The sequence below is a fragment of the Microtus ochrogaster genome, linkage group LG1 (assembly GCF_000317375.1).
Source record: "Microtus ochrogaster isolate Prairie Vole_2 linkage group LG1, MicOch1.0, whole genome shotgun sequence".
NCBI classification, from domain to species: Eukaryota; Metazoa; Chordata; class Mammalia; order Rodentia; family Cricetidae; genus Microtus; species Microtus ochrogaster.
In genome coordinates, this window is record NC_022027.1 from 23,210,548 (window position 1) to 23,222,189 (window position 11,642).

The 11,642-nt window shown below is 46.9% G+C and overlaps 1 protein-coding gene across 16 annotated transcripts in view; it reads right to left on the bottom strand.

The window, feature by feature from the left end:
- The window catches only part of Apbb2 (amyloid beta precursor protein binding family B member 2), a 337,583-nt gene that overhangs the window by 84,631 nt on the left and 241,310 nt on the right, over nucleotides 1-11,642 (bottom strand). For 12 of the 16 annotated variants that reach the window (XM_013350789.2, XM_026785192.1, XM_026785186.1 and 9 more), the window contains 3 exons: nucleotides 8,541-8,603; nucleotides 8,051-8,136; nucleotides 7,898-7,958 (listed from right to left, as the gene is read on the bottom strand). In XM_013350789.2, the coding sequence (XP_013206243.1) occupies nucleotides 7,898-7,958; nucleotides 8,051-8,136; nucleotides 8,541-8,603 (210 nt within the window). The remainder of the gene's footprint in view (nucleotides 1-7,897; nucleotides 7,959-8,050; nucleotides 8,137-8,540; nucleotides 8,604-11,642) is intronic. The other 4 variants (XM_026785195.1, XM_013350791.2, XM_026785194.1 and 1 more) reach the window with 1 other exon arrangement.

Genomic DNA, 11,642 nt, shown 5'->3' on the forward strand with positions numbered 1-11,642 from the left:
AGACTAAGTCTCCTAATATCTCCAGGGATTTTATCCACACAACAGCCCAAACAGCTAACCCCCACAAATGGCAAGACACTGGACTATTGTCTAGGAGGAATTTGGGAGGCAATAATATTTTATGTTGTCTCTAGACTAACTCTGTGAAGTCTCCAGGCAGTAACATCACTCTATCTTACAGATGAAAAAAAAGTGAAGCCCAGAGAGGTTAAGGGGCTTGTTCAAAGTCACACTGAGTACCACTAGCTGATCAGACCGGGGCTAGACCTCAGACATTCCAACTTCACACTCCTTTCTCTTAGTGCGGTGTGCTACAGACATTCCGGCTGTATTTCCCCCTCTGTTGTTAAAAAACAACAGCCCCCTCCCTACGAACAATTATATTTTACTCCCCACCCCGTCTTAGTTAGGGTTTATGACTCTGAAGAGACACTACAACCACAGCAACTCTTATAAGGAAAACATTTAAATTGAGGGGGCCTGCCCACAATTTCAGAGGTTCAGTCCATTATCATGGTGGGGCACATGATGCATGCAGACAGACATAGTGTTGGAGTAGCTGAGGGTCCTACATCTTGCAGACAACAGGAAGTCAACTGAGACATTGGGTGGTATCCCGAGCATAGGAAACCTCAAAGCACGCCCCCACAGTGACACACTTCCTCCAACAAGGCCACATCTCCTAATAATGACACTTCCTATGAGATTATGGAGGTTGATTACATTCAAACTACCACACCCCTTTTGGCAAAAGAATATCACCACAGAGTCCTGGTTTTCCTAGGATTCTATATGTAGACCAGGTAGCCTCAAACTTGTGGCAATCCTCCTGCCTCTACCTCCAGAGTGCTGGGATAGCAGGTGTGCACTGTAACATCTGGCTTCTTAATGTCTAAAACTGTGGCACGACCACAAGTGAACTTGGGCTTTTGGCATGGAACACCTACCACTATGCCCGCCCTAGAGAACCAGAGGAGTGAACCAAACACACTCTTTAAGGGCTGGCCTGCACCTGCACCAAGAGAAAGGACAGTTCAATGGATCAGAGCTGCTGTTCAACAACTGGTCTGCCTTGGTCCCTGCAGGGAAAACAGAGAGAGTGCATCTCCTGGGCTTGTGGGAGACAGACCCAGGTGAGGCCTGGGGGGTTGGTGCCAACAGCGGAGGGTAAGTGAAGCAAGCTCTGGCTAGACTCCTGATTGGGAACGTGCTAGTTCAATGGCCAAACATGTTTTTAATGAGGGAGACTTTCATCTAAGGGGCTCTTAAAGCCAACTGAAATAATCAGCGTGTTTGTTTAGTGAATTATCTCTCTTTAATTCTAGTTGCCTGGTAACTGTCTATCGTAACTTCTGGCCTGCTGTGACCACTGTACCTAACAGAAACATCTTAAGAGAGACAGGCTTGTTTTGGCCTACGGTCGCAGAGATCTCAGTTCATCAGGCACATGGCTGTGGGAACAGGAGGTGGAGGCTCCTCGCATCATGGCAAACAGGAAGAAGGAGGAACAGGGTGGGAACCAAGGGCTGGGCTGCAACCTTCAAAGGTCCTTTCCAAAAGACCTTCTTCCGCCAGGTAGACTTCACCTCCCAAAGGCCCCACAGCCTACCAACACTGATGGGCGCTATGTTTTCAGCTCATTCCATGCTCTCCATAGGTAGAGAGAGCGTGGGCCCGTGGGGGATGTTTTAGATGGAAACCGTAACCCCGTCACCGTGAAATGACACCACTGTGGTCTCTTACATATTACCAGGCTTTCCTCCCGAGTCCAGTGGGTCACACACCGATATGCAGGCACTTGTTATTAAATAAATAAATGCCCCCTGATCAGATGAGAGTCCTCATTCCAGGTTGTCAGTATAGAGATGGGAAATACAGAAGTGTGGCTGCTGATCGGATATGATTTCCTCACAAGTACCTAAGCCAGAGGCAGAGGAAGAACTGAGACCCTGTTCTTCACAGCTGAGCTGGGGGCCTCAGACTCATGAGTTTTTACACAGGATTGAGGGACTTTAAAGCAAGGAAGAAATGGCTTAGGGAGAAAGGACCTGGCAGCAGAATCATTTCCACTGTGGTATACGAGAACCATCTTTTTGTTAATGGCAAACAAACAAGGAATGTCTTCATTACCACTAAAAGACTGCTACCCAGCAACCAGCCCAAGAGAGCAAGACCGGAGTTGTGTTGGCTCTTCTGGGGGGAAGCCCTGGAAAGACAGGAGCATTCCAGGAACCTCCCTGAAGAACTCAGTATGCCGAATGAGTGAATGAACCACATCTCCATCGGCTCACGGCTGCAGAGTTCAGAGAGTCCACAACCCAGAATTCTCTCCAGATTCCTACGGGGCCAGGTTCGAGTACCTGCTGGCCCTCTCTGTCAGCATAGCCACCCCTACACTGTTGCTGGCTGTGGCTCATCTGGTCACCTGATTCCTACAGAGCCCTTTCAGGGAAGAGGGCGAGCCTGTCTTTCTTTAATTAGCCTCTTCGGGCATCTGCCACCAGGCCCAGCCACCAATAGTTGATAACGAGGTCTCTTGTCCCAATGGCATGCTTCAGAACTCAGTGACTCACCCCTGCCAGCTGATTCCTGGATTGCTCACTTGGACAAGGGTAGTAACCAGAAGTTAACAGGGGGAAAGAAGCCAGGCTTCTGCCAGGATGTCAGTATTATGCCTGGCCATGTTGGCAAATAAAGCCAGGGAAGCAGCTTTAGAAATACAAAAATCTGTCCTCTGGGCTAAGAGGAAAATGAGCTCTATCCAATGGCACTGTGTGTCAGCACCGCTGTGGGCTGGGGGGTCTAGGGGAGGAGATGGACCAGACCATGCAGGGCTTTGGGGCAGCCTGGCTTCTTGTCTTGCTATTCTGTGGCCAGCTATGTCCGAGCAGAGCACTGGGCTCTTCCTTCTTGGGGCCGAGACGAGAAAGGAGATCTTATGATTCCCTCTATCTATAAGCGCCCACCCAGAAGCCACGCCTCAGCGGGTACATCTCATTTGGCTGGGATGGAGTATATTCGTCAGGGGCTCTGGGACTCTTTTTGTGACTGAATCATGTAGATATGCAAGGCCCTTCAAAAAGAGCATTCTTTCTGAATGGCCCATGCCTGGGGATCGTATTCTCTCTCTCTCGGAGTGGTCACAATAACGCTTCCCAACATATCCCCCCTGTCTTGTGGCCCTGCTGTTCTCCCAGCAAGAGTCTATTTCTCTACCTCTTGAACTGGAACTCTATTTTGACTAACAGGATAGGATGGCATCATTTCCAAGAAAAGCCTGCTCTCACCTTGGCATCCTTTCCTTCCTACCCAGTGACCTCTCCTGATAAAAGTCCAAGCAACACAGAGCGGCCCTGGAGGGTGTGTCCTGTGAAGGGGCTCAGTAAAGTAGTTTCTCCGGGTGCTGCTGCCTACTAGTGGATCAGAGAGGAACTGCACCGCTGTGCTGCTGAATTCTGCGCAGGTTCCCGAAACTCGCAGTCATGAGCAGAATAAAACAGTTTCCAGCTACCGAGTTTTGCTGCATTCTATTATGCAATGCAGAGGACAAGATCACAAGGCCACCTGGTGATAAACATCAGATCTTGATCTTGAACCTAGGCAGTCCAGGTCCACAGCACATGTCTTACTCATTCAATGGAGTACTAAGCTCGTGTGCTCCTCTGGCACAAAGCATTCGACAAATGTTCTCACCTAGTTGGTGAACCCTCCATGCAAATCCAATCCCAGCGTCTCTCATAGTTCTGAATGTCTGGAGAAAACTTGATCCAAACCACAGGAACATTTCTCAATGTGCACAGCTATAAAATCCCACAGAAATACTAAGCAATGATAACGAATTTGTTACAGATCAGAAATAAATCTCTGAACGAGAGCCGACACTCCCTGCGATTTCCTGTTTATCTATTAGGGTTAATCTAGTCAGCTTCCGGCTAATAGAATTACTTCATGGAAATATATGCTAATAGGAACCAAGGGAAGGCTCAGATAAACAAATCTCAAGAGAAATGTTAGAACCCCGTGCTCATATCCCATTTGAGAGTCCCTCTGTCGGGTGTACCTGGCCCTGACTGGCATCTCTCATTCCTTTCTTTCTCCTTGTGGGGCAGGGTGCAGCAAGGGCAGGACACAAGCGAAGCTCTCATCAGATCCAGTGCCTGGATAATAAAACGCCTGAGTAACCCAAGCACTAACTGCCAACGGCCACAGCACTGGAGGGGACTGCAGGAAAAAGCCATGCTCGCGTCCACACAGAAGACGCACCAAAACCACATCTTCTTCTGACAAGTTTCAAACTTGACAGTGCTGCCCACATGGTGTTCTCTATAGGCCTGCTGCATCCATGTGGCTCCTGGACTCGGCAGCGTGATCCCTCGTCCTGCACCAGGCCAATCATACCAAGCAGCCAAGAACAGCACACTGCAAAGCAATGGACCACAAGGGTCCAAAAGAGAACAAGAAGTCCATCTCTAGGCCACAACTCATGTACACCTTGAGGAACTCTGCTACCTCAAACCCATCTAGTCAGACAGCCACAGTGGCCTAAGGCCTGGGGAAACGGTAGCTTGGAACATGTGTGCCTGACACTTGCTTGGGCTTGGGGGTCCTATGCACCAGAGTTCAAGTCTCATTTCTACGAGCTACCAGGTGAGCACACTGATGAAATGGATTCTCAGTCCTGTCCAAAGCATTGCTTTCTTATCTACAATGCCAGGAACCCTTGCATTTGTGGGACAAGCTCATGAGCAGAGAGAGCATAGGGGCTGTGAAAGGGGAGCCTGCACCGTACCCCTCCTTCTCAAGACTCAGACAGACACGGCCAATTCATCTCCAAACGCCGTGGACTAGGGCTGCTACATTTCATACGAATCTCGACGACGCCTCAGAATCAGGAGGGACTTCTAATATGAAGCACAGCCAATTTACAGATCAGGAATTGAAACCCAAAGGATCTGATGCTTGGGACAACGTAATCTTGCTTATTCACTTCTTTTACTGTGAGTTCAAAGCCCTTCCTCATGAAAAGTGATTTGGTATATGCTACAACAAAGATTGGGCAGCTAGAGGCTCAGGAAAGCCATGTCAACACTGCTTCTAACACTAACTGCAGAACCCTAGAAGTCGCAAAATCTTTAAAACCACTTCCAGTTCTATTCAATCCAATGATTCCAATAGTCCTTTTCTTTGAGGGTGTAATTCCCAATACTGTCCACCAGGTGGCACAAAATCTCCTTTACAGAAACCCGAACAGTCACAACAAAGGACAGGGAGGAACTGGTTATATATATATTTTTAAAAAGCATTAACTTTTCCACAATTTGACTTTAGTGTTAACCATGCTTTTGGTCAGCAATGCACTGTGTGTCCTAGGAGAAGGACTAAACTTGAGACTTCGAAGCAGGGATGTGGGTGAGCCCAGGAAAGACCACAGAGAATGAAGTCTGGGTTAGTGAGCGCTTCCTACCTGGCCGTCTAAGTATGGTGAGCAGGGGTCATATGATTACCTGTGAAAGGCCTGGACGTGCAGGGTATTGAAAACGTTTGCTTCCCTGAGAAAAGTCAGTGAGGATGAAAAGAAATAACTGGAGGGAATCATCTCAGACTACCACGGCAGACAAGTTTCACATGTATAAAAATCTCTAGGGAATAAATACAAGTGGCTTCGTGGATTATATCCTGGAGTCAAGAGGGGACAGTAGAAGAAAAGCTGGACAAATGAGAACAGAATGCTTACTTAAGAGCTTTAAATTATTCTGTAAGGAATGCCCTCCTTGATGATCATTTAACAAGGGATTTTTAAGCCTGGCCATGGCTCTCAGTGATAGAGTATGTCCTTGGCAAGCCTGCAACTATGGGGTTGAATCTTTAATACAGGGCAGGAGGGGCAGAGGCAAGGAGGTGAAGGGAGAGGGGAAATTTAATACTAGAAAGTAATAGTTCATATGCAGTAAAACCAAGACAAACAGATAAAGAACGGCAAAGCCCCGGGTGACCTGCGATGTGGGAGGATGGGGAATCTATGGTATCATCGTGGATGGGGAAGCTACGGTATTATCGTGGATGGGGAAGCTATGGTATTATAGTGGATGGGGAAGCTACGGTATTATCGTGGATGGGGAAGCTACGGTATTATAGTGGATGGGGAAGCTATGGTATTATCGTGGATGGGGAAGCTACGGTATTATCGTGGATGGGGAAGCTATGGTATTATCGATGGGACTGAATGCTACTGCAGGCTTCCTGAAAGCAGTTTTTCAGGAAGTGACAGAAGGCATAAGACTGATGGCACAGACCTAGCAATATCGGCTTCAGCAACCTCTACCAACGCAGTAACTGAACAGAGAAAAACGACGCCCATTTTAGGGAGCTGTAGCTCTGCTCTGTAGTGTTTCGAACTGTGCCGATGGTGCCATGGCCTAAGTGGGGGAGAGGGGACAGTGCTACTAATTAAATAGCAATAATGGCCAGCAATAATGAAGTTAAGGAGGCTGAGCCAGGGAACTGAGGAAAGGGCCATGTGCAGGAACCTTCAAAGTGCTCCTTATTTGCACACAGAATCGACGGATGCCGGGGCAGAGAGAGGATATTAGTGAGGAACCAACTGCGTCTCGGCTCTATGATTATGACGATGTTAATATTAAGGAAAACAGGGCGAAGGGCATATGGAGATTCAAGCCTGAGAACTTCAGTGAATTGTAATTATTTAAAATAAGATTAGGTTTCAGAATTACATACAAGCTCACACACAGATGATTGCCCATTACAAAACGTATTTAATGTCTAAAACATGAAGAAGGCTCACAGACATTTTCAGAGTTATACACATACTCTGTCATGTGTGCTTGTATGGACGCTGCCACTTCTGTTTACAGGGTTCACCAGACAACTGGTCTAGCAATTATTCTTACCTTCCTAGCACATAGGCTTTAGATATATGATTATTATACATATATATATATAATCATTTTTTAACACATAATGAGAGAGTACAAACTTCTTGCTTAGGTGTGACCACGGAGGCCAACAGATGGTGTCAGGTCCCTGTCAGCAAAGCTACAGGTGGTTGTTAGCTGCTGGAAACCAGATTCGGGTCCTTTGGATGATTGTACCTCATACACTATATTTATAATTTGATACAATATGGAATTAAATATCTTTTGTAGTGTTTGTCCGTCTGCCTGTCTGTCTGTGTGTGTGTGCACGCACATGTGCATGTGACTGTATGCACATGTGTTCTTGAGTTGCACTGATGATTGTATAACGAAGTACAAGGAAACAGTTGCAGGCTCTAAGAAACCGGGAGGCCCATGTGCACTGTGATTACTATAAAGGTACCAAAGCCCTGCAGTCCCCTTCCCCTCATAGTTAGTTTCTTCACCATGGGAGACCTTCTGGATCAGGGGTGGGACGGAGGTCATTTGAAGCAGGTTTCAGTTTGAAGATGTCCTTTCAAGTTTCTGACTTGGTTCTCCTCAGGATGTGCCCCATTGTCCCTGATAATGACCCACAGCTGCTCTATGCTGAGAACCATGTGACCGGAACATGCACTCCCAACCGCTTAGCCCACAGAGCCCGACACCTCTACTGATACATTTAGCCTATCTCCTCTTCCATCTTTGGGTTGACTGAGGGCCACCACTCCTGTCACTGGACAGCATGGAAAGAGTCTGCATGGTGGTGACTGCAGAAATAGCACACACCTAAGCTGGAAGAGGGGTGTTCTTAAAATGTCACAGAGACAGAGAGAGAGAGAGAGAGAGAGAGAGAGAGAGAGAGAGAGAGAGACAATGAAAAGATAATTACTTAGTAAGTGGCTGGGGGAGGGTGGCGTTATTCAAAGCCATTACTCTGACATGACAATATAAGCTCTTTGCTGAAAAGCATCTTTCTTACAAACCTTGGCTTCTGGGTCACTGTTGACACTACAAGAATCATCATCATCAGCGTGAGGGACATTTCTAGGAAGAAAACATAAAACTGGTCTTAGAACGGTGTTGTGAAGCCTCGATGAAACAACCACCCTTTTTGGCAAACCCTGCTACCCTCCTACCTCAGTTTCAAGGAGGCATAGCGCAGTGTCGCTCCCTCAAACTCTTTCAAACTGGGGTCTGGGTTAACTGTGGCTGCGTGCAGATCCTGGAGGGAAAAAGATGCTGTTAAGGCACAATGGAAGGGCCCGTTACCCTGCCTCAAATACCAAAGAGGAGCGAAAGCCCCAGCAAGAGGCGCAGAGTGGATGTGAGCTCAGGCAGAAAATGGCATGCAAGGGCTGCCACGTGCTGACGTGGCTCACGAGCTCTGGTTCTTACAGGACAATAGGGGACTGGGGACACACCAGCTTGAAGTCATCCACAATGGGAGACATCAAAACAGAAAAAAACAGACAATGTGAATATGAGCGGCACGCCCCTGGCAAGAAGCCCCACGGCTCTGTCCCTGCAGAATGCATGATATTCACGAAGGAGAAAATTAAACAGCCACAGCCATGCAGAAAGGAACAAAACAAGATGAAATGATCTGAAATCTGACAATATACTTGCCTTCCAAATGTCACTATTAATCTTTCCCCCATTCAGAACAGCAAAGTCACTCCATGGCTGTTTCTAGACATATAATTATTCACACAGGAAAAAAAAAGCACATTGATTTAAGGAAATAAAAAACATAAGGAGAAAAAGAAAAAAAAAACCACAAGACACTGTTGTTAGCATTGATATTCACAGGATGGGTTAGGGAACAAATTAAATCTAACAGTAACTTGTTAGCGCTCTCTCTAAGTTAGATTATTACCTGGCCAGGACAGGCCTCAACTACCTACCAAAGTAAATGGTTCAACATTATTAGGACGCAGAGTGGTTATTTCCTAAATGTGGTCCCAGAAGGAAGCCATATGCTTTCCTGCGTCCCCAGTCTGCACAATTCCTCTGAGACACCCTCCATACACACACAATCACACACGTGTCTAGAGATAGAAGAGGGGTCAGGGATGTCACTAGGCTGGCTTGGAGACTGGGGGATGCCCGTATCTAAGAGCACAAACGTCTGGAGTCCAGTTAGTGTAACCTACAGAGGGATAGGACAAAAGCTCAGTCAGGGGCAGAGGCTGACGTCACCATCCTGGTGGGATTTATTCCACATAATGGAAGGCAGCCCCACCCAGTCTACTGTGAACCACTTGTTCATAAAACGCTCTCCTTCCAGGCCTTGCAAGTCTGTCCAGAGTTCACACCTGGCGGGGAAGTGATTTTCTAAATGGCTATAGACCACAGCACAGAGCCTGTGGGAAAGCTCTCACCACAGATCTCCCATCCCAGGAAGGAGGAAACTCCCCCCCCCCACTGTGCCAAGGGAATACTCACATATTTTTCTAGATTTATGGAGCTAAATGAAAGGACTAAAACTCAAGGCTGGCCTGGTGAATCTCCCCTCAGATGAAACATCAACAACGGAAAGGTGGTTACCATGTAACTAACTTCTCAAACTGCAGTTGAAAGCAAATGAGTAGCGAAGGGTGGACCCAAAACTTATAGTCAGGCCACTTAAGACAGCTTTTCACTAAGAGCAAAACAAATCAGCTTCAGTCCAAACCCCGTGGGATAGCGAGCTGGCTAACTCTGCCGACGGCAATGGTGGGCTGGCTAACTCTGCGGACAGACTCGGCAGGGTAGAGGTTCTGCCCACCACCTCCACTGGCAACAGAACTGGCTTTCTGTTTTGGGCAGGGAGCCTGAACTGCCACTTTCAAATACAAACGATTGCAGATCCCCAGACTAATTTAGAAAACTAATCTTTTCCAGTGAATATAAGGATAAAAATGTCGCCCGTGTTAGCTCTCTCCTTACTCCACGTCCCTCAAAGCGTGTTCGGCCTCCACTGAGAAGTGTAATTTGGGAGAATTGTGGCCCAGTTAGATCAGAAGGGCTGGGAGCCTGAGACGGGTACATGGTTTTAGCTATGTGTGTTTTCCTGTGTTTTTTAATATATATATTTAAAGTGCACATGTGTGTATCTACACCTGAGTATACGTATGCGCACCAAATACACGCAGGGGCCTGCAGAGACCAGAAGGGGGCATCAGATCCCCGAAAACTGGAGTTACAGGTGATTGTGAGCTGTCACGTGGGTGCTGAGAACCAATCCCGGCTGCCTTGCAAGAGCGGGGAGCCCTCTTAACATCTGGGTTCTCTCTGCAGCCCCACTGTTCCTGTTCTGAGTCACTCTCTGGAGCTATAGAAAATGCTCCCGGCAATTGTGAGCAGCACGTGCAAGAGGAAACATCAAGCTGTTCCTGTCTTTTCCAAGCAGCCCCCCACGGCTCCACATCAGGACCCTGGCTGCAGGGTGGGCGGCGCCCATTCTTCCTTTAGGTTGAACATTGAAAAGGGGCATCAGACGAGGATCTGAAGAAAGTCAAGCTAAGGCATGTTTGTGTGGAGAAACCTCAAAGGAAAAGGAAAGAAGAAGCGGAATGAGAAGAGAATGGGGGCACGGTGCAGAGAGGGAGGGAGAAAAGAAGGGGGGGAGAGAGAGAGAGAGAGAGAGAGAGAGAGAGAGAGAGAGAGAGAGAGAGAGAGAGGAAAGAAGCAGGGGTTGATGTCTGAAAACAGACACTTGCAATCAGAAATTATCTAAGAAGGGCTCTGTGTTGGGACAGGAGAGGACGGAGGAATATTCTAAATGGACCATTCAGAAAAACTTCAGGACTTAATGAAAACAGGCCTCTGTGTGGGTGCCGGATTTTATGCCTTTTTATATCCTGCTCTCTGGACACAGGAGTCTCTGTAAGGGGAAAGTTGACTGTGGTTCTAGGCCTCTATGAAGCCAGCTCTTGTGCTGTGGAGTCGGTTGGCAGCCGCCGGGCGGTCACCTACATAAACAAAGCCTTATGCAATGATTCTGCAGAAGGTTAACAACAGTGAGCATTTGTTGCAAGACTCAAGTGAGGAATAATGGCAAGCTCATTCCGACTGAGCCAAAGGTATTTCTTTTTAAGCCCCATTTTAAAACAATTCATTGATATCAAAGATGAAAATTTTCCTTTCTGGTAAAAGCAATCCTAACTTTTCTTTTTTTCCCATTTTTAAACAAAGAACAATACACACGTTTTCTTAAATTTTTTAAGAACATGGTATAGCTAATTATTTTTAATAAGAGAAAATATTTTCTATATTTAGCTAACTATTTAATAATCTGGTTTATTTGTTTTTATAGTGCTGCAGCTCAAGCCCAAAGCCTTGAGCATGTCAGCCAATCACTCTCCCTGAGCTACAACCCAGCTCTAGTAAATAATGTTAGCTAATAATAATAATAATAATATAATAATAATAATAATAATAATAATAATAAACCCACCAGAGGTTCTCTGGCTCACCAGAAAGCCCACAGTTACTCCAGTCTGCAGTGTAGAATGGAAAAGATGGGGATGCGATGGTGGGGGGAGGTGCAAAGAGAAGGCAGCAAAAAGGAAAGAGGAGGTGAGACATGTTTCAGGTAGGAAGTGACACACGATAAGATGAGAGGGAATGGAAAGAGAACCTCTTCGGTAAGCAGCAACCCGCCTGGGAACCTTCTAGGCAGAGTGGCTAAAGTCTGGCATGGCCACAAGATGTCCTGGGGTAGAGTTGTAGCTGGACTACCTCCCA